The following is a 21,831-nucleotide window of genomic DNA, read 5'->3' as shown; positions in this document are numbered from 1 at the left end:
TGTGGGTAGAAGAGGAAATAATTCTAGTCTGAAAATTCAAAATCGAAAATGCTCCAAAATCTAAAACGATTTGAGCACTGACATGATACCACAAATGGAAAATTTCACACGTGAATATTTAACACAAACTTTGTTTCATGTACAAAATTATTTTAAAATACTGTATAAAATTACCTTCAGGCTCTATGTATAAAATGTATATAAAACATAAATGAATTTCATGTTAAGCTGTGGGTCCCATCCCCAAGATACCTTATTATGTGTATGCAAATATCCCCCAATCCAAAAAAAATCCAAAATCTGAAACACTTCTGGTCCCAAGCATTTTGAAGAGGAGATTCTCATCCTGTGGAATCATTGGAGAAATACCAGGAGCTCATATCAGTGCTTCATGTAGGTGAGAAGTAAATAATACCAGATTTTGTTTTTATCCACTTTTTAAGTAAGTGAGTAAAAACCATTCATATTTATTTTTATTGTTTAACCTATTTACATGTATAGTTATTACTTAGGCTCATTTTGTATTTTCTATTTACTATGCTTTATAGCATTTTTTTTCTCTTCCATGCAGTAAATACTACTACCCCGTTTTTGTGTAATGCTTTGCAGTTTGTTAAAAAAATATTTTCCCACAAGAATTCGGAAAAGTAGGTAGGATGGATATATCAATTAAATTTTACTGAGAGAAAATGAAATTTAGAGAAATTCTTTTCCCAAAGTGGTTTGGTAGCTAAGTACTAGAGTGGGTAGAAGTAATGCTTATTGAATATTACCAAATATCTACTCAAAATGCCACATTACTTCGAACAAATAATATATACTGAGTGAGCAAACTCTCCTGTGACTAGACAGTGAAAATAGTTTATGCCTAGTAAGTTAAAACATTTTAATGATTATTGTTATGATTTCTTGCTGCTTATTGCTTCTGTTTGGTTGGTTAATTTGGAGTCGATTGTGTAAGGAAATTGTGCTATCTCCATTGTCTACACCTGTATCCTCTAAAAACTTCTTCCTCATACAAATGTGTTGTGCCTAATTAGCTATGAAAGAAAATATTTTCTGCATGTAAGAAAGATAGTAAAATATAAAAGAGCATTGTGTCTGAAAGACAGAATTATTAGATTACCCCATCAGTAGAGACCTGAAATCATTTCCATAATTATTTCTATATAAACGTGTATTTCATACTGTGCACCCAAAGTAAGGATTTCAAAAACTTTTTTAGCTGTTGACAAACAATAGGAAATTGTCAATGAAGACATTGGATGGCAATGTAATCCTCATTAGAAAAAAAAAAATTGCTCTCAAGAGTTAAAACCCTTTAACTACATTCTTTTGTATCTGAACAGAAACACAAGACATTGTGAGGTAATGTAGTTCCCAAGAGAGATGGGAAACCCGTCTTAATCTTAAGATTAAGAGATGTAGGTTGGAGATATAGCTATGGGAACATAATGCATAAAAAGTGAGTGAAGGCCGGGCGTGGTGGCTCACGCCTGTAATCCTAGCACTTTGGGAGGCCGAGGCGGGCGGATCGCTCAAGGTCAGGAGTTCAAAACCAGCCTGAGCGAGACCCCATCTCTACCAAAAATAGAAATAAATTAATTGACCAACTAAAAATATATATACAAAAAATTAGCCGGGCATGGTGGTGCATGCCTGTAGTCCCAGCTACTCGGGAGGCTGAGGCAGTAGGATCGCTGAGCCCCGGAGATTGAGGTTGCTGTGAGCCAGGCTGACGCCACGGCACTCACTCTAGCCTGGGCAACAAAGTGAGACTCTGTCTCAAAAAAAAAAAAAAAAAAAAAAAAAAAAAAAAAAAAAAAGTGAGTGAAAAGGTGAGGTATTAGACCTTAACAGAGAATTAGCACACGTTAATGAGATTCCTTGCAGCTGAAATAACAATCCAATTTAAGTATCTACAGGAATAAACTAGGAAACTGTCAGTAGTCTGCACAAAATGATACATTTAATTGAAGAAACCCTGTTATGTTTCTGGTAAAGAAGAGGTAGCAAGGGGAATCTTGGCTGGGGTGATGATGGAAGTCAGGAGCTAACTTGCTTTAGAAGATTACTATATAATGAGATGTTTTGTCTGCAACCATGGCTTGCCTTCTTTCCACCAAGCCACCCTCCCTGGAAAGTTGGCAGGGGCTCTCACAGCAGGGGTGACGCTGTATCTGCAATGGCAAAGCCGTTCTTTTGTTGGCTAAGAATGTAGATTTTCTTCCTGGCAATGAACAGTATTTTCACTGTTTCTAGATGAACATGACTAGGCATGGCTAGGGGGTGGCATCATGTTAGATATATAGCAGATTGCAAATTTTTCACCACCAAAGAATCTTTGGGTTATCTCTCTCTACCCACTACCACAATCTCATGTCTTGAACGATTATCTTTCCTTGTTGTTGTTCACAAAACAAACATTTCTTAATTTTTTTTTAAAAAAAAGTAGACACATGTAAGTTTTAATCAGTCTTTTGTCAGTATGAAGTAACATATGGAGGTGATATAATTCAGAAAGAAATTTAGTGTTTGGGGTAGCTTCTACAGCCTTATTGAGGGTGGTGCAGGATTCCATTTGACTTTGTGAAATGTTCAAAAGGTTGCAGACTCCCATTATTACTTTCATAGGTCCCCTAAGGATTTGGGGAACATCAGCCTGGGAACCCTTGGATTAAGCAGCAGAGTCTTGAGAAACCAAGATGCAGATTGGTTGGTTGCAGTAGGAAAGGGAGCAGTTAGAACAGTCCAGAGTGTGAGACACAGGGGAAGAAAGGCCCGAGCAGCTGGGGTGGCGATGGGGTACTGTTCTTACTACCTTCTAACCTGTATTTTGTCCAGCAAACTCTTTGAGCAATGAAAGAATTTAAAATATCTTAAATGTATCACTTTACCTGATTTATTAATAGTTCCATGATTTTCCCTTATAGAATAGCTAAACTAAATTTAGATTTTAAACAATTAAAAGTTAGTTCAGGCCAGGCGCGGTGGCTCACACCTGTAATCCTAGCACTCTGGGAGGCCGAGGTGGGAGGATTGCTCAAGGTCAGGAGTTCGAAACCAGCCTGAGCAAGAGCAAGACCCCGTCTCTACTAAAAATAGAAATAAATTAATTGGACAACTAAAAAATATATAGAAAAAATTAGCTGGGTATGGTGTCGCATGCCTATAGTCCCAGCTACTCGGGAGGCTGAGGCAGCAGGATCGCATGAGCCCAGGAGTTTGAGGTTGCTGTGAGCTGGGCTGACACCACAGCACTCTAGCCTGGGCAACAGAGTGAAACTCTGTCTCCAAAAAAAAAAAAAAAAAGTTAGTTCAATCTAATCAGCATTTACTACATACAAGGTATCATGTAAGTGTTGCAGGTGAGAAAGAAAAAAGGAACTAACCTTTATTGAGTACCCACTCTGTGGTTAGAATGTGCTAGGCACATAACCCTTTGAGATGGATACAATTATTTTTATTTATAGATGAGGCTAACCACACTGGCCTCCTGTTGTTTTTCAAACATATAGGCATGCTCTTCCCCAGGGCCTTTCAACTTGCTGTTACCACTGGAATGGAATGATCTTTCTCTGGAAAATCTGTTTAGTTAGTCATAGTTCAAATGTAACTTGATCAATAATGCCTACCTGACCACCCTATCGAAAATTGCAACCCTCTCCTCGCCACATGCTCCTCATCCCCTTAGGTGCTTTATTTTTCTTGATAGCTCTTTTGCCCTCTAACATACTATATACTTACTTTATTTCATTTATTGTCTTTCTGCCCTGACTTGAGGCCAAGGATTTTTGTCTGTTTTTTTCACCAATTGCCTCTAGCCCTAGAACACTACTTGATTCAGGGTAAATGCTGAATAAATATTTGTTGAATGAATGAACTCAAGTTCAGAGAGTTAAGTAACTTGCCCAAGTATAAGAAAAGGGCGCTTCATGTTAAAATAATAAAACCAAGAAGCTCCAAGGTTGGTGCTGGACTAATAATCTTACATGAGAAGACTTGCTGGACCAAGTGGCCTATGCTCCCAAGAGTGATTGCGGACACTGGGCTCAGGGGCACTTTTCCACTGCCTGTGTTATGGCCTGACTGTGTATGTAGAATCCTTCCTTGCATAACTCCCATGGCACAGTTGAGGCGGTGAGAGGGGAATAAGTCACTCCTAAATGCTGAAGGGCAACGCCAGTGACATAAACACAGAGTGACTTGGAAATAGATAATTTGAGTGAAGGATTTCTGCCTATTCTTCAGGGTGGATGGCCCCTTTCCGTGCATGTGCAAGCTTGGAAGTCGCCGACTGTTGCTCCCACCTCCTGCTTTCCGAGAGGAGCTTTGTGGCCATTTCTTCCCATCGTGGTTTGCACGTGCCAAGTCAGGCACTGAATCCCACCTGACATCAGGGCCAGGGCTTATTCCAGGTGTCCTCAAACTATGGCTCGAGAGCCACATGCGACCTGCCCAGGACATTTATCCAGCCCGGCAGGTGTTTTTGCCACCACTGCCTGTCCTGTTTAGCAGCCGCCTCGTCCCAGGCCCACAGTGCGCACTCTCCAATGGTCTGAGAGCAGTGAACTGGCCCCCTGTTTAAAAAGTTTGAGGACCCCTGGCTTATTCTAACAGAGAGAGTTGGGAGCCTGTTAAAGAGCTCAGGCAAGTGTTAGAATGCTTTTCCATCACCTCCCTCTTTGTTCATCAGAAGCTTCCCTTGAATAATTCTCTCCAACCTCTTGCCTCACCCTTTAATTAAACTTCTAGGGGCCAAAATGACATCTGTTTGATGGGCTTGGGAGAAAGAACTGGTCCCTTTTGGGTCCTTACTTTTTGGCAGCTGCCTATCTACAGTTGGCATCAGTCTGTACACGCATCTTTGTGATCTACTTTCTGTCACATAGCAAGCTTAGCCCCTACAGGGGCAGACCTGCGGCTTTGGAGCCTATGTTCAATTCCAAGGTGTTAGGGATTCAAACTATTCTCTTCAATATAGTTTTATCAGTAATGGAGATAGTATTTTTATTGTTTGACTCTTGTGCCTATTTTTTTTTTTTTTTTTGAGACAGAGTCTCACTCTGTTGCCCAGGCTAGAGTGCCCTGGCGTCAGCCTAGCTCACAGCAACCTCAAACTCCTGGGCTCAAGCGATCCTTCTGCCTCAGCCTCCTGAGTAGCTGGGACTACAGGCATGCGCCACCATGCCCGGCTAATTTTTTTTCCATATATTTTTAGTCGGCCTATTAATGTCTTTCTATTTTTAGTAGAGACGGGGGTCTTGCTCTTGCTCAGGCTGGTTTGGAACTCCTGACCTCGAGCAATCCGCCCATCTCGGCCTCCCAGAGTGCTAGGATTACAGGCATGAGCCACCATGCCTGGCCTCTTGTGCCTATTTTTCAGTTGATTTCTAATGGTGGTGGGCAAAAAGGGTTGTTATTCAACGGACCCCTCAGATTCCAACCAAGTAGATGAATAATTATAATATGAACTACAATTATTACGTAGGTGGTGCATTAATCTGCATTGCATAGGCAATGCTGCAGTAACAAACAAAACACAAAGCTCTCAATGACTTAACACAATAAAAGTTTATTTCTCCTTCCTGCCCTGGTGTAGTGTGAGCTGGTTGGCTCTGCTCTCCCTTATAGCTCTGCCATGCAGGACGTGTGGCTTCCAGGATACGTGTGCAATAGGGACAGTGAAAGATGGCGGAGACCTACAGCTCTTCAGTGCGTTGCCCTGGGAGTGCTGCCCATTACTCCTGCTGAAGTTAGACAGGAACTAGTCACTGGCCCCAGACAACTGCAAAGGAGGCTGGGAAATGGAGGGGAGCCCATGGACACCTGGGGAGCACAAACTCTCTCTACTACAGGTGGATTAAAGAACAATCAGGGAAAGTTCAAAGGAGCAGAGCAGGGCACAAAGGGGGTTGATGGCACCAAAAGTAGATTTTGCTTATTTCATAGTTTTGCCAAAGCCAGACATTCCGTGTGAAATTTATCTGTAAAATCTCTTCATAATCCAGTGCCACCATGCCATATACAAATGACATTAATATGTTGGCTGAGGGTTATTCCTATTAACAAGTGTGCATTTTACCTAGGGTCTTCTGGAGACAATATACTCATTTTTTTGTTGCATACTTACTGCCTTTATTTTATGATGTACTATATTAATGCTTCTGGAAGTGAGAATTTTAGGTCCATAGTATTTTTGGACACTTTGAGCCTTTTAGCACTCTTCAAATCACATAAACTATAGCATTTTTCCCCCCACACATGGGATTTATTTGAGTAGAAATCATATGATATAACAATATTTTAAAAATACTCTCTTTGAATTAATCAGCTGATATATTGTTAGTTCTTTTTCTAGGAAGAAAATGCAAGAACTTTCTAGGCCTAAAAAGCAATGGGGAACTCCAGATAGGTAAGGCAATATTATATGGTCTTGTTTGTCATCATCGTGTCTGTAACATCAAGTAGGTAAGTGTTATTCTTGCCTGCCCACTAAGCCCGCATTCCAAGTTTATCCGTCTACCTCCACTCCACTGGATCCACTGAACCAATATTGCCACCTTATTAGAGGCGACACATGGAAGGCAACACTTGGTCAGTGGTTCTCAAATTTGTCTGCACATTGGAATCAGCTGGGGAGCTTTAATACTGACTGATACCTGAGTCCCATCCCCTCAAATCCTGATTTAGTTGATCTAGGCAGGTGTCCACAAACTATGGCCCTCGGGCCACATGCGGGTCACCTAGCACGTTTATCCGGCCCTCCGGGTGTTTTTGCCACCGCTGCCTGTTCTGCTTAGCAGCCGACTCATCCTGGGCCCATAGTGCGCACTCTCCAATGGTCTGAGGGACAGTGAACTGGCCCCCTGTTTAAAAAGTTTGAGGACCCCTGATCTAGGGTGCAGCCTAAGCTTTGGGAGTTAAAAGCTCCCCAGATGATTCTAGTAGGCAGACAGGTTTGAGAACCTCCACCCCAGGTTGTGACTCTACACACTCTTTTGAAACTTTTGTGTGCATTCATTGCAAATGGCACATGAAACATTTATCAAGATAAACCATATTCTGGGACATAAATAAGTCTCAATAATTTTTTAAAACATTAAAAATCATTTGTTCGTATCTTATTTATTTATTTATTTATTTAGAGACAGAGTCTCGCTCTGTCGCCCAGAGTAGAGTGCAGTGGTGTCATCATAGCTCACAGCAACCTCAAACTCCTGGGCTCAAGCCATCCTCCTGCCTCAGCCTTCTGAGTAGCTAGGACTACAGGCGTGTGCCACCATGCCCTGATAAGTTTTCCTTTTTTGGTACAGCTGGGTGTCTCCCTCTTGCTTAGGCTTGTCTCGAACTCCTGAGCTGAAGCGATCCTCTCAGAGTGCTAGGGTTACAGGCTTGAACCATTGTGCCCAGCCTGGATACTAGATCCATTTCCAGGGTTTGATTATTCTGAAATTCTTATACTCTCTCCTATTATATCAAATACTTATTTAGCATTCATCTCTTTATCCTGTGTTATGTACTTTTTGGAGATAGAAATCAGTCATCAATCTTTCTTTGCCAGCCTGGCCAACCACAAATTCTTTGAATGTTTCCTCATGGAGTCCATTTTTGTTTTCATTATTTTCTTCCTTGGCTTTTGAGACCCTCTCTTTCCTGGTTCTCTCTACCAACTCTTTCTCTATTTTTTATTTTTTTATTTTTTTTATTTTAGCGTATTATGGGGTACAAGTGTTAAGGTTACATATATTGCCCATGCTCCCCTCCCCCCTCAAGTAGGGGCTTCAAGCGTGTCCATCCCCCAAACATTGTACATCTTACTCGTTGTGGTTGTATATACCCTCCTCCTCTCCCCCCTCCCACCTGCCTGACACTCGATAAATGTTACTCCTATATGTCAACTTAGGTGTTGTTCTGTTAATACTAATTTGCTGGTGAGCACATGTAGTGCTCGTTTTTCCATTCTTGAGATACAATGGGTTCCAGCTCTATCCAGGAATATACGAGAGGTGCTAGATCACCTTTGTTTCTTAAAGCTTAATAGTACTCCATGGCAAACATATACCACATTTTATTAATCCACTCATGATATGGCAGGCACTTGGGTTGTTTCCACAGCTTTGTAATTGTGAATTATGCTGCTATAAACATTCAAGTGCAGGTGTCTTTTTCATAAAGTGACTTCTGATCTTTTGGGTAGATGCCCAGTAGTGGAATTGCTGGATCAAATGGTAGATCTACTTGTATCGCTTTGAGGTATCTCCATATTGCTTTCCACAGAGGTTGAACTAGTTTGCAGTCCCACCAGCAGTGTAGGAGTGTTCCTCTCTCTCTGCATCCCACCAGCATTTATTGTTTGGGGACTTTTTGATAAAGGCCATTCTCACTGGGGTTAAGTGATATCTCATTGTGGTTTTGATTTGCATTTCCCTGATGATTAGTCTTTCTCTATTTTTTTAGGTAGCATTTCTTTCACAACTTAAACAATGGCATGTTCACTGGAGTTCCAATCTCCTTGATATATTTCTTAATGTAAATATTGATTATTCCTAAATAAGTACCTCTGATTATTCTCATGTATTGTCCTGAGTGTTAAATCTGTATTTTCAGATACTTACAGAATGTCTCAGAAGCATAGGACATGGCTTACTATATCTTCCTCCTAAACATGTCCCACTTCTTGTATTTTCTTTTACAGTTGTAATGGCTTTTCCACCTTATTTCTAAAGACAGAAACCTAGAAATCATATGTGACTCCTCCTTCAGACTCATATCATTCATTTATCATTAATTAGGTCCTGTTCATCTTTATCTTGACTCTAATCCTTCTCTCAACCTTTAAGGCCACCATATTAGAATAAGCCTTCAATATTCTATTGTATTATATAATAATAACCCCAAACCTATCTTCTTGCTTATGGTGTCCATACCATCAAAGGGACCATGCCTTTCTAAAAGAGTCAGTATGATATAATGGAAAGAAATGGGCTTTGTGGGCAATGGACATAGATTCAAATCCAAGTTTTGGTACCTGAAAACTGGGTGAACTTTGGTAAGTTACTTAACTTTTCTAAGCTCTGCTCCCTAATCAAATCATTCCTTCAATTTTTCTACTGGTGTTAAATAGAGTGAGGGGAGTATTCTAAGATTTTGACAGTTCTAGCAATATTCAATAACATATCTCATATCAATGTGTACCTCTCATCAATATATATGTAATGTGTGTTCCTACCCATGAAAAAGAGAATTTAATACATAACATATTTTTAATGTTTAAAAAGAAGCCTTTTAAAATTCTTGGTTATATTTCATGGATCCATCAAACAGATAAGTATCCTATACTCTGGGGCCAAGTCCTAGATATGGACCATAAGAGATTAAATTTTGATTACCTTGATATTGTTAACCATGGAACTGCTAAATATAGGTGACTTTAAAAATCCTGGTGCAGTAATGAATTATCTGTATAATATGTTACTTTAATGTGTTAGTTGTTCTCCACCCTTCCTGATGAACTTTGCAGCTATATTTTTCTTGACTGCAGATTCTCTGCTATTTCTCACCCCATTGATCCTTTTCTTCTAATTTATTTTGAGCCAAATCTCCTGCCTTTTACATCATCCCCAATGTTTTTAGTTCATACTATGTGTTTTCTAGTTTTTAATGGCCAAAATTTTTAAGCAGCTAATAATCTCATGAGGGTTCAGTTCCCAGAAGGCATCACTAGCAGGATCATATTTTATGTGCTTGATTTGATTGTGGTGTCTAAGGTAACTTTTGCTTTGAATTTGAAACAGTGAATGCAAAAACCCTTATACATATATATATATCTCCATCATACCTGCTTCCTAATCCCTGACCCTCCTAGCCTATCTTCACCTGAACTTTTATATTTATCCCTAGCCAACATTTTTTCCACTCTTTTTGTTATTACCACTGATAATTACCTGGCTGAATCCCATCGTCCTTTAGTTTTTCAGTTTTCATCCTTTTTGATGTCTAAGTTATACTTGATGCTTTTTTTTGGATATATTTGATGCGTCTTCCTCTCCTTGACTTCCATTATTACATGGTGCTCTCGCCTCTACCCCCCTCTCTCTTCTTTGGGAACGTAGTTGCTGTCTTCCCCACCTCGAATCCCCTCCTCTGGCCCTCCTCACTTCTATTCTCCCTGAAGTTTTCCCTTCCTCTCTGATATCGTCTGCTGCATGTCACTATCAGGTAAATCTCCAGTTTTTACCATTTCTTCATTCATCAAACCATCACTGAGTATCTCGTGGGTACGGTACTGAACTATGCAAGGGGAACGCTCCAGAAGGCTAAGCCAAGATCTGAAAGAATATACAGACTGGAGAGACAGGCACTCTTGGTCAAAATTGTAGAGATCTTGTAAGCCACAGTAAGGAGTTAGGAATTTATTCTAAACTCACTGGAAACCTTTGAAGTGTCTTGAGCAAAGGGGTAACTTGATCAGATTTGCATTTAGAACGATCATTGGCAGTGGTGTGGCCAATATTTAGGAAATGCAATCAGTGGAATGTAGTGGGTGGGGATATTAATTCATTAATATTGCTAATAATGACCCCGGCTGATGTTTATGGAGCAGAGAAAGAAAGGTGATATCCAAAAACACGAGAAAAGTTGAAAAAAAGAAAACCTGGGGCCTTTAAAGGGATGAGCCCAGCTAGTTGGCAAAATGGATTACGTACAAAGTTGATTACTGAGATACCTGTTTCTTCCTCCTTAGTTTCAAGGCCTTCTTCTGCCCTCCTCACCCATTCCAGCGATGTTACTTAATTACCTCTCAACAGGTCTTGCCACTTCCACCAAAACATTCCTGGTTTAAGAGCCGATCGTTCCCATTTCCCACTGTGACCCCAACATGGAATGTGGCTCATTTCTGGCCGTCTGTGCCTTTTACTTTCTTCCATGAAGCCTTTCCAGGTTAATTGTGCGCTGATTTCTCCTTTTCTGTTCATCTCCTGCACAGCGACCATAACTATTTCATAGGGCCGTTGAGACTAGATGATCTGATGTCTGTAAAGTACTTAGCACAGTGTCTGGCACGTGGTGAGTATTTCACAAAGGGAGCTATTAATAGTATTCTGTCACTATTTTATTTTCTGACCACTTGGTACAGGGATTCACCCAACATGGGAGCATAGTGTAGTTGGCACGCCCATTTTACGACAACCTGAGTATAAACATGACAGTGTTTACTTGGTGGCAGAAACAGGACTAATCTCTAATAGGTTCATTTTTGGTCACCATGTTTTAAGACAATAGATAAAACAATCTTCTTATATTCTTATTTTTCACTTCCATAAATATTAGAGTTTATCCATTTCTGATACCTGGAAATTCAAAAGTTCTGTGTTAGAAATAGTTCTCGAAATGAAAGCAAATCAGTATAGAAGCTGTTAAGAGCTTTCTTAGATCTCTTAGATTTGTGTTAGCAGTGACTTTCTTGTCATTTTATTTTTATGCTTCTTAACAGACAACTGTTGTGGGGAAATCAGGATTCGATTCGCCCTGTTTCCCAGGGTGCTTTGCAGGCTCAGCTGACCCAAAGGCTTGAAGACCTTGCACAGCACAAGAAAGTCTCCTGCCTCTACATACCTAACAGGTTAGCGTGCGTGTGTTACCAGGTTGCTTGATCAGGAGTCTTTAGGGAAAATGAACATAGGACCCAGTCCTTTTATCTAAATACCACAAACTGTCCAATCTGCAGTCAAATTGACTGATGATTAGGGATTCCATACTTGTTTCTAATCTGATGCCACAGGCAGACTTTTCCAGAGGAAAATCTAATATTTAGCTATTGTACATTCATAACATCTATGAATACTTTGGCTTATGAGGATTTTTGTTTTTTAATAAAATGAGGATATTTTACAAGGATTCTTCTATAGTTAGGAAAATGTCTGTTCAAGATATCTTTGAAGAATCCTGCAGAAGCCATTAATTTTTCAAGTTAGTATCCCCAATTTTGGGATTAAAGACACTTTAGAAGTTGAAGGGATACCTTAAATCCCCTGTTCAGACTCCCTCACAGGACAGGCCACTGCCTCCTGTAAGTTCTCACCTTGGCTTCAGTGACACGCTCTGTCCTGCCTTCCCACCTGTCTTCCTCACCTGCCCTCTCAATCTCCTTTGTGGGTTCTTCTTTCTTTGTCAGCGGCCCATCCTTGGCTTCTCTCCCTTCCTGCTGGGAACTCTCCCCATGGGGGTGCATTGTCCTCTCACATGGATTTTGCTTTCCTCCTGGTGGTGATGACCGCCATGTCTTTATCCCCAGCCTACATCTCTCTCCTTTCTCACAAATACTGGATTCCCCCGTGGGATGGTACCGCAGGAACCTCCAACTCAACATGTTTGAAACAGAACTACTTTTATTTATTTTTTTTTTAACCATTATTATTGTTTTGAGACAAGGTCTTGCTCTGTCACCCAGGCTGGAGTGCAGTGGCGTCATCATAGCTCACTGCAACCTCAAACTCCTGGGCTCAAGCAATCTTCCTGCCTCAACCTCCCAAGTAGCTGGGACTAGAGCTGTGCACCACCAGGCCTGGCTAATTTTTCTATTTTTGTAGAGACAGGATCTTGTTCTTGCTTAGACTGGTCTTGAACTCCTGACCTCAAGCAATCCTCTTGCTTTAGCCTAGAATTACTTTTAAATCTAATATTGATTGAATTGGATTTTTTATTTCAGAATGATATTTACAGGCTGAGGTGTTGGTATATTTATTTGCTTTTAAAAGTTTATTCAAGAATATGAATTCAACAATTTCCTTAATGAAGATTACTTTATTTGTGTGAACAAGAGAATCCCAGTGGTACATTATTTCATTTTCTTTGTAGAAGACATATGAATGGTCCTTGTATGGTTGGTGACTTATACCATTATGTTTGGTGACACATTACCATTAAATTTGATTCAGCAAATATATTGTGATAGATACTGCAGGGTGTCTTAGTCCATTTGGTGTTGTTATAACAGAATACCTGACGCTGGGTAATTTGTAGAGAAAACAGGGTTATTTAGCTCACAGTTCTGCGGGCTGGGAAGTACAAAAAGCTTGGTGCACTTCTGCTCGGTTTCTGGTGAGAGATTTTCATGTTGTTTTCATGTTGTCTAACATAGAGGAGAAAGTCAAAGGGGAAGCACACACGTGGGAAGAGGCAAAAGGCAAGGGGCATCCTGGCTTTATAACAACCCAGTCTCTTAGGAACATTCCGGTGAGAACTAATCCAGTCTTGGGAGAGTGAGAACTCACTTAGGAGGAAGAGTGAGAACTCACTTAGGAGGGATCACCTCAAGACCCAGACACCTCCCACTGCGCCCTACCTCCCCACACCACCACATTGGGGATCAAATTTCAACCTAACTTTTGGTGGAGACAAACAAAGCACATCCAAACCATATCACAGGGGCAAAGCCAAGTAAGACATAATTATCACTTTTATGGGGCTTATCATCTATTATGGGGACGTGCATGTAAAGTAATAAGTAAGAAAGCCAAAAAAGAAATGTTTTTTTTTTGGAGTTCAAAAAAAGAAGAGATTATATTTACTTGGGAGGGATTGAAGAGGAGAAAAAGAAAAGCTGAATCTTACATATTCCTAGTCCCTCTTCCTAAAATTTCTTCCAGGAAAAAAATTATGCATATATTTGCATATATCTATATTTTAAGCAAAAGGAATCTTTAGTATTTGTGTGTTTGTGTATGTGTTTTCCTTCTGGTTAAATCCTCTTGTAAGGTACATTCCCAAAACTTGAGCCATTAATGCACTACCTTTGCAAGCTGCCATATTTGTGTACCATTATATTATTTATTCAGTATTTGTATTTAAACTGACATGTGCCTAATATAACTCTTAAAATACCATCCCTTTCCTCTAAATTCACTCAAGTGATATCTAAAACCACCTTCATGGTATGTGTACATCACATTTGCTTCATATTAAATATTTTAGACTTCTCCTTTATATCTTTATTTATTATGCTTAATTCTATACTCTATATATAGGATATATTTTAAAAGGCCACAAAAATCTCCCATAGGCCTACAATTCAGAGAAACCACTCATATTTGTCATATTTTCTTCTAGTCTTTTTTGTATATGTGCATATTTTAATATATAGCCTACTTAAGATTTTGAAATAATAAATATATAGTTTATGCAGTGCTTTTTTATGCTTAAAAAATCTTTCCACCTTTTTTTTAGGAAGAGTAGATAATATATTGAACAGATAATTTTTCTATGGTTAGAGATTTAGTATATTTCCAACTTTTTGAACCATATATAACACTGTTGTGAATGAACTTATTTGTGCATGAAATTTAATGAATTTTGAATTATACCCCTGAGTTTGATTACATGAATCAACTTCTATATCTAAAGGTAAGAATGTTGTTAAGGTTTTTGATACATATTTCTGATTTGCTTTTGGTGCATGTTAGTTGAGTGACTGAGCTTTTTAGCTGGACTGGCCCTCTGAGAAAAGTTTGTAGGGGAGGGGAGGGATGGGTACAGGCAGTGAGGGAGGTTAAAGAAACAAGAAAAAGGTGAAGATACTATTATTTACTTGAAATTTGGTTTCCAAGAGAAGGTGGCTATTTCTCTATCTCTTTCAACATACGACTTTGTTCAAAAGTCCACAATTTTTTTCTAGAAAAGGCCAGATAGTAAAGTTAGCCCTATAGTCTACCCAACTTTACCATTATAGATTGAAAATAGCCATAGACATTATGTAAACTGAGCATGTGTGTGCTCCAACAAAAGTTTAGAATTTTTGCATCTGTGTTCATGAGGGACATTGGTCTATAGTTGTTTTTTTTTTTGTTGTTGTTGTTGTAATATCTTTGTTTTTGGTGTTATGGTAATCCATCCTGATAGAATCAGTTGGAAAGTGTATAGAATTGATATTTGTGTTTTCTTTAAATTGGTGGAATTCTCGAGTGAAGTCATCTGGGCCTGGAGTTTTTTGGTGGGAAGGTTTTTAACTATCAATTCAATTTGTTTAACAGATACAGAGCTATTCAGATGACCTATTTCTTTTAAAATGAGCATTAGTAATATGTGTCTTTCAAATAATTTGTTCATTTCATCTAAGTTTTAAAATTGATTTCCATAAAGCTGTTCATGTGTTCTTTTTTTTTTAAATTTTTTATTTTAAAAAAAATATTTACTTTTATTTTTTTTTTCATCCTAGAGTCCAAATCATGTGTTCTTTTATTTTCATTTTATTTTTATTTTAATTTTTTTTGAGACAGAGTCTCGCTTTGTTGTCCAGGCTAGAGTGAGTGCCGTGGCATCAGCCTAGCTCACAGCAACCTCAATCTCCTGAGCTCAAGCGATCCTCCTGCCTCAGCCTCCCAAGTAGCTGGGACTACAGGCATGCACCACCATGCCCAGCTAATTTTTTCTATATATATTAGTTGGTCAATTAATTTCTTTCTATTTATAGTAGAAACGGGGTCTCGCTCTTGCTCAGGCTGGTTTCGAACTCCTGACCTTCGAGCAATCCGCCCGTCTCGGCCTCCCAGAGTGCTAGGATTACAGGAGAGAGCCACTGACCCGGCCTTTTATTTTCATTTTAATATCTGTCCAATCTCGAGTGATGATCTCCCCTCTCATTCTCTCTTTTTTGCGGATCATTCTGGCTAGAGGTTTATCAATGTTTTGTTTTATTGATTTCCTATCTTATTTTACTATTTCCTATTTCGTTGATTTCTCCTCTGATCTTTATTATTTCCTTTCTTCTTCTTCCTTTAGGTTTTATTTGCTCTTTTTCTGGTTTCTTAAGGTAGAAACTGAGATCATTGACTAGAGACCTTTCTTCTTGTCTAATATAGTCATTAGTGTTATGCATTTTCTTCTAAGTATTTCATTGGCTGCATTTCCCAAATGTTGACATGTTGTGTTTTCATTTTTATTCAGTTAAAAATACTTTCTAATATCCCCTCTGATATCATGTTTGAGCCATGAATATTAGATGTATATTATTTAGTTTCCGAAATACATGGGGGATTTTTTCCAGATATTTTCTTATCGATTTCTAATTTAATCCCATTATGGTTAGAGAACATACTTTGCATGATTTCAATATTTTCAAAATTATTGAGACTTATTTATGTCCTAGAATATGGTTTATCTTGATAAATGTTTCATGTGCATTTGCAAAGAATATGTACTTTGCCGTTAATGGACAAGTATTCTATAAATGTCACTTAGGCCAAGTTGGTTGGTAGTTGTAGTCTTCTATATCCTACTGATCTTTTTCCTTACTTGTTCTATCAGTTATTGACATGGAGTATTAAAATTTTTTACCATAATTGTGGATTTTTCTATTTCTCCTTGAAGTCCTATCAGTTTTTGCTGTATGTACTTTTTTTTTGAGACAGAGTCTTGCTTTGTTGCCCAGGCTAGAGTGCCATGGCGTCAGCCTAGCTCACAGTAACCTCCAACTCCTGGGCTCAAGCGATCCTGCTGCCTCAGCCTCCCGAGTAGCTGGGACTACTGGCATGCGCCACCATGCCCTGCTAATTCTTTTTTTCTATATATATTAGTTGGGCAATTAATTTCTTTCTATTTATAGTAGAGACGGGGTCTTGCTCTTGCTCAGGCTGGTTTCGAACTCCTGACCTCGAGCAATCCACCCGCCTCGGCCTCCCAGAGTGCTAAGATTACAGGCATGAGCCACCGTTCCGGCCGTGTACTTTGAAGCTCTGTTCTTACATGCATGCAAGTTTAGAATTACAGGTTGAGCACCTCTAATCCAAAAATCTGGGCCGGGCATGGTGGCTCATGCCTGTAATCCTAGCACTCTGGGAAGCCGAGGCGGGTGGATCCCTCAAAGTCAGGAGTTCGAAACCAGCCTGAGCGAGACTCCTAAAAATAGAAAGAAACTAATTGACCAACTAAAAGTATAATAACAAAAAATTAGCTGGGCATGGTGGCACATGCCTGTAGTCTAAGCTACTCGGGAGGCTGAGGCAGCAGGATTGCTTAAGCCCAGGAGATTGAGGTTGCTGTGAGCTAGGCTGATGCCACGGCACTCACTCTAGCCTGGGCAACAAAGCAAGATTCTGTCTCAAAAAAAAAAAAAAAAAAAAAATCCGAAGTTTGAAATGCTTCAAAAATCTGAAACTTTTTGTGCATCAAAACTCCACAGCTGACCTTGTGATGGGTCACAGTCAACATGCAGGTACACAACACAGTTTGTTTAGTGTCCCAAGGGTAAAAAGACCTTTCCAGCCCCCTTCAGCTGTGATGCATCTTTTCTGAGACTTGGATGCACGGATGGCTGTGGGAGGGGAGAAGCACACGAAGGCAGCAGCGGTGCATTCTATTCCTTTGCAATATCTGTAAGGAAAAGGTAAGCACATATGAAATTTACAAGAAATATACAAGTTCATTCATAAAAATCATCTCAATAGTGCTTTGTAAATTATAAAATGACATATATACTTCTATTTAATCTTCATAACCATAATAAAATGTATTATGTTCTCCATTTTCTAGAACATCCACGTACTTCTAGGTATTGGCAGCAATAAGATATAAGTATTATGGTCAGTACATGTTTTCCTGGTAGTTGGTGTTTGCCATTCCCACTGGAGAGAATGCTAGAATGACTTTTGTCTCTGTCATCCTCCCATCTTCCTTTTTTTGTACCTCTCACCCACTGCCTGGGCCTTTACCCTTCACCCTGCTCTCCAGGCACATCTTGCCTTTGTGCTGCTCATTGGCTGCTTAATCCCCTCTTCTTCCTGCCCACTGTGCTCCCCTTCCCTGAGTCTAATCTCTCTGAAGCGCCCCATTGCTCAAAATCACCTTTTCCATCATGTCTCCAATTCCCAAGCCAAGCTGCCATTTCCTGCAAAAGTCTAATCCCAGGTAAGTGTTGGAGGTTTCAGGCCTGTGTCAGCTAGGCTGTGTGTGTGGGTGGGGGTGGCTGAGTCAGTTCAGCCAGGCAGTGGAGCCAGGGCTAGGCAGTCCCCACCCTCTAAAAACAGATGCATGGTAGTGTAGACAGGCTGCAATCCTGGGTGGTCATAAGCAAGGAGGACACAGGCTTAAATGCAGATGGAGGCTTGGGCAGAGGGATGCGGATCCCATCCTAAATGAACAAAAGTCCTTTGGAAAATAATAGAAGCAGAAGTGGGCCACAATCTGAGTTAACACCAGGTCTAAAGCAGTCAATGACCCTTCCTTTTTCATTTGGTGATATAATATATTTTGATAAGGAAAGAGGGAGGGGCAGGGGTGATAAGAAGAACAATATTGTTACTTATCCTAAATCAAATCTTAGTTAACAAGCTCCATGAATGATTAAATAGTCTATGCGCATGATCAGGTAGAATTTATCCCTAAACTCAGAGTTCCTTAACACAAAGTATCAATATCATTCATCCTCTAAACTAAAAATATAGTAACAAATTTAATTATTTATATGGATGCTAAAGGGAATGTTTAGGTTTGAAAGCAGCATATATTGTCTTTACATCAATATAAATTTTGGTCTATTTAGAAGATGTAATTTATTCCAGAACCTTCTCTGTTTTGAGTAGAATAATGGAAGCCAATGGAAAACTTGATGGCTAAAACTTAACCAATTCTAAAGCAATTAATTTCTGCTCATATGGACATTAGCTTATCTATAAAGAGATAAACTGGCTGGATGTGGTGGCTAATGCCTATAATCCTAGCACTCTGGGAGGCCGAAGCGGGAGGATTACTTGAGCTCAGGAGTTCGAGACCAGCCTGAGCAATAGCGAGACCCCATCTCTACTAAAAATAGAAAGAAATTATCTGGACAACTAAAAATATATAGAGAAAATATTAGCCAGACCTGGTGGCATATGCCTGTAGTCCCAGCTACTTGGGAGGCTGAAGCAGCAGGATTGCTTGAGCCCAGGAGTTTGAGGTTGCTGTGAGCTAGACTGACGCCAGGGCACTCTAGCCTGGGCAACAGAGTAAGACTCTGTCCCAAAAAAATAAAAAATAAAAAAAGGTAAACTGTCATACCTGTTCCCCTAGGCCTGGAGATCAGTGTTGGAAAATACTGTAATAACTTGAATTCATGTTGTTACATTCAATTTTTTTCTCTTCTACAACTTGCAGGGCTCAATATTACTACAGCTGTGGAAGAGGGTCTGTAATTTGGGCAATCCCCCCATCTGCACTGGTTAGCCGACCCTCCAAAAGGATCCAGAGGCTGGCACAGCCCAACAGATTCAAAAGACAGTATCTACCAGATAGGTAGAGTATTTTGAGAATTTCCGTAAATTCTAATTTAATTAGGTTAAATGTCATAGTGTTGTTTTTCTAATTTTAGTGTGTGCAATTTTCAAGAGTACACTTGTGTTCCAAAGTGTCCGGTAAAAAATCAAATATGTGTAGCAATTGTAGGTAATCAGAAGATCATCCTCAGCAATTATATTTGACTCAAATTATGGTGAAGCTAAAATTCACACTAAACCTTACTGTCGTCAGTCAATTGAAAGGAAATGTACAAATAAAACATCACAGACTTTTGCAATTTGTAGAACTTGACGTTCTCTTATGTCTCTGTGACTGTGTAGATGCTCTTCCTTTTGCTTTGAATGCTGAATTTCTCGTCTTTAAATTTTTTTCATTCTTTTTTTTTTCTTCTTCTTTTTCTGATATGTTAAGAGCTTAAAGAATTTCTCCTTGTCTTTAAAAGGCAGCTGAGTGATGCCTTTCTTATGGGAACTAAGAGTGTGATGTGATTTTTAGAAAAGCAGATTCAGTGTTAGGTTGCATTAGTTGAATGTGTACAGTGTACAATTATAGGGAGGTGATAATATTATTATATGCTACTTTATTCAGAACACATCAGGTATATATGTCCAGTTTTTGATGTTATACCTTAAGAAACTGATAACAAATTTGATAATATTCAAAAGGAGGTAAATGAAATGTTGAGGCTTCTGAAAAGTATGTTACATGAAAAATAGTTAAGAGAAATGACACGTTTAGTTTAGAAAAGAGACCAAGGAAGCAGTGACAGCTATGTTCAAAAGTTTAAAGAATTAGCATCTGAAAGAGGAAGAAGAGGTAGTAGTAAGATTACTTTATGTTGATCCTAGAACTAGAAGTAGAATATTTACAGGGCATCAGACATCAGCTAAATGTAGGAAAATCTTTCTGACTAGTTATGCAGTAAATGGAAACTATTATCTAGAAAAGTGAACCACAGGGCCATGCTAAGCTCTGAAACTTTTCAAGCCCACACTGGAATGATGACTTTATATGGATTTTTACAGAAGATTCCTACACACAGAGAGAGGTTAAACTGGACAAACTGGGTCATCTCCATCACAGAATCCTGTGAAAGGAGGCCCAATTGAAATGAGGGACATTTTGCAAAAAACAAACAACAACAAAAGAGGTCTAATTCCTCCCACTTTGAAATCTAGGTGGAGGTAGCTAAAAAAATTTTTTTTTCATTTATTTATTTATCAATTCATTCAATAAAATTGCTAATTTGTTTAAAATATACATATACATTTGGTAATTATATATCTATAGTTATAAACAAAAGAATACTTTATTTCTCTATCATCACTTTTTGAGAGATCTCAGTTTGATATTTTATATAAGTGAATCCCCCTTGAGTGCTAAAATGTTTTGTATTTTTGAAAGTTTATGTTTCCCTGTTTTCCTAAGTAGGCTTTTCTGCTACTGAACATACATGTAACTATTATGTGTTGGTTTAAGATCTTTATCATGAACCTCAACTATTATATAATGCTTTAATACAGAAACCCACCAAGGCGCTGTTTAAATATGAAGTACAGTTTTTCCCTAGGCTAAACAGTCTGACTTTTAATGCTTTCAGTTTATGAAATATTTGTTTCTTACAGTTTTCCTGTTGCTTCTTTTTTTGTCAAGGGAATAGTCTTAGCTAGCCTCTTATTTGGTCTCCTGTGAATTGGAAACAGATAACCAAGCTTGTTAGAATTGTGTGAGGGGAAAAAAAACACAAGTGCTTAGTGAAGACACACAGGGCTCTCCAATGAATGTACTGCATGAGCTTGGACTTTATGATGTATTTTAGCTGATTCACTACTGGGGCTTAATTCAATAGCAGATTTGAGCAGGCAGAAGAAAGAAGCAACAAACTTAAAGACAGGTCATTTGAGATTAGCAAGTCTGAAGAACATAAAGGAAAAGGAGTGAAGTAAAACAAACAGAGACCTGGGGGGGACACCATCAAAAGTATTGACACAGCCATAATGGGAATCCAGTAGAAGAGGAGAGAGAGAAAGGAGCAGAATATTTGAAGAAATAATGGTAGAAGCACCTTAGATTTGATGAAAAACATTACACATCCAAGAAACTCAACATACTCTAAGTAGGATAAACTCAGAGAGATCCACAGCTTGACACATCATGATCAAACAGTCAAAGACAAAGAGAGAATCTTTACAGCAAGAACGAAGCAACTCATCACATACAAGGGATCTGCAATAGGTTCAACAAGTGATTTCTCATCAGAAACCATGGAGGCCAGAAGGCAGTGGGACTATTTGAAGCACTGAAAGAAAAATACTATCATTCAAGAATACTGTATCCAGCACTATCCTTCAAAAATGAAGGTGAAATTAAGACATTCTCAGATAAACAAAAACTGAGAGAATTTGTCACCAGCAGACCTACTCTATAAAAAATACAAAAAAGAGTCCTTCAGGCTGAAATGAAAGGACACTAGAAAATAACTCAAATCCACATCAAGGAATCAAGGACACCAATAGAGTTAACTATATAGGTAAAAATAAAAGACAGTGTAAATGTATT

The 21,831-nt window shown here is 39.0% G+C and overlaps 1 protein-coding gene across 4 annotated transcripts in view; it reads left to right on the top strand.

Moving 5' to 3' along the window:
* SPMAP2L (sperm microtubule associated protein 2 like) overlaps positions 1–21,831 on the top strand; it is a 59,235-nt gene that overhangs the window by 21,226 nt on the left and 16,178 nt on the right. The window contains exons 3-5 of one of the 4 annotated variants that reach the window (XM_075997895.1): positions 6,362–6,415; positions 11,498–11,626; positions 19,132–19,269. In XM_075997895.1, the coding sequence (XP_075854010.1) occupies positions 6,362–6,415; positions 11,498–11,626; positions 19,132–19,269 (321 nt within the window). Of the gene's footprint in view, positions 1–6,349; positions 6,416–11,497; positions 11,627–19,131; positions 19,270–21,831 lie in introns of all 4 variants that reach the window. The other 3 variants (XM_075997894.1, XM_075997897.1, XM_075997896.1) reach the window with 3 other exon arrangements.

Source organism: Microcebus murinus, chromosome 26 (genome assembly GCF_040939455.1).
Source record: "Microcebus murinus isolate Inina chromosome 26, M.murinus_Inina_mat1.0, whole genome shotgun sequence".
NCBI classification, from domain to species: domain Eukaryota; kingdom Metazoa; phylum Chordata; class Mammalia; order Primates; family Cheirogaleidae; genus Microcebus; species Microcebus murinus.
This window is presented reverse-complemented; position numbering and strand designations above follow the sequence as displayed.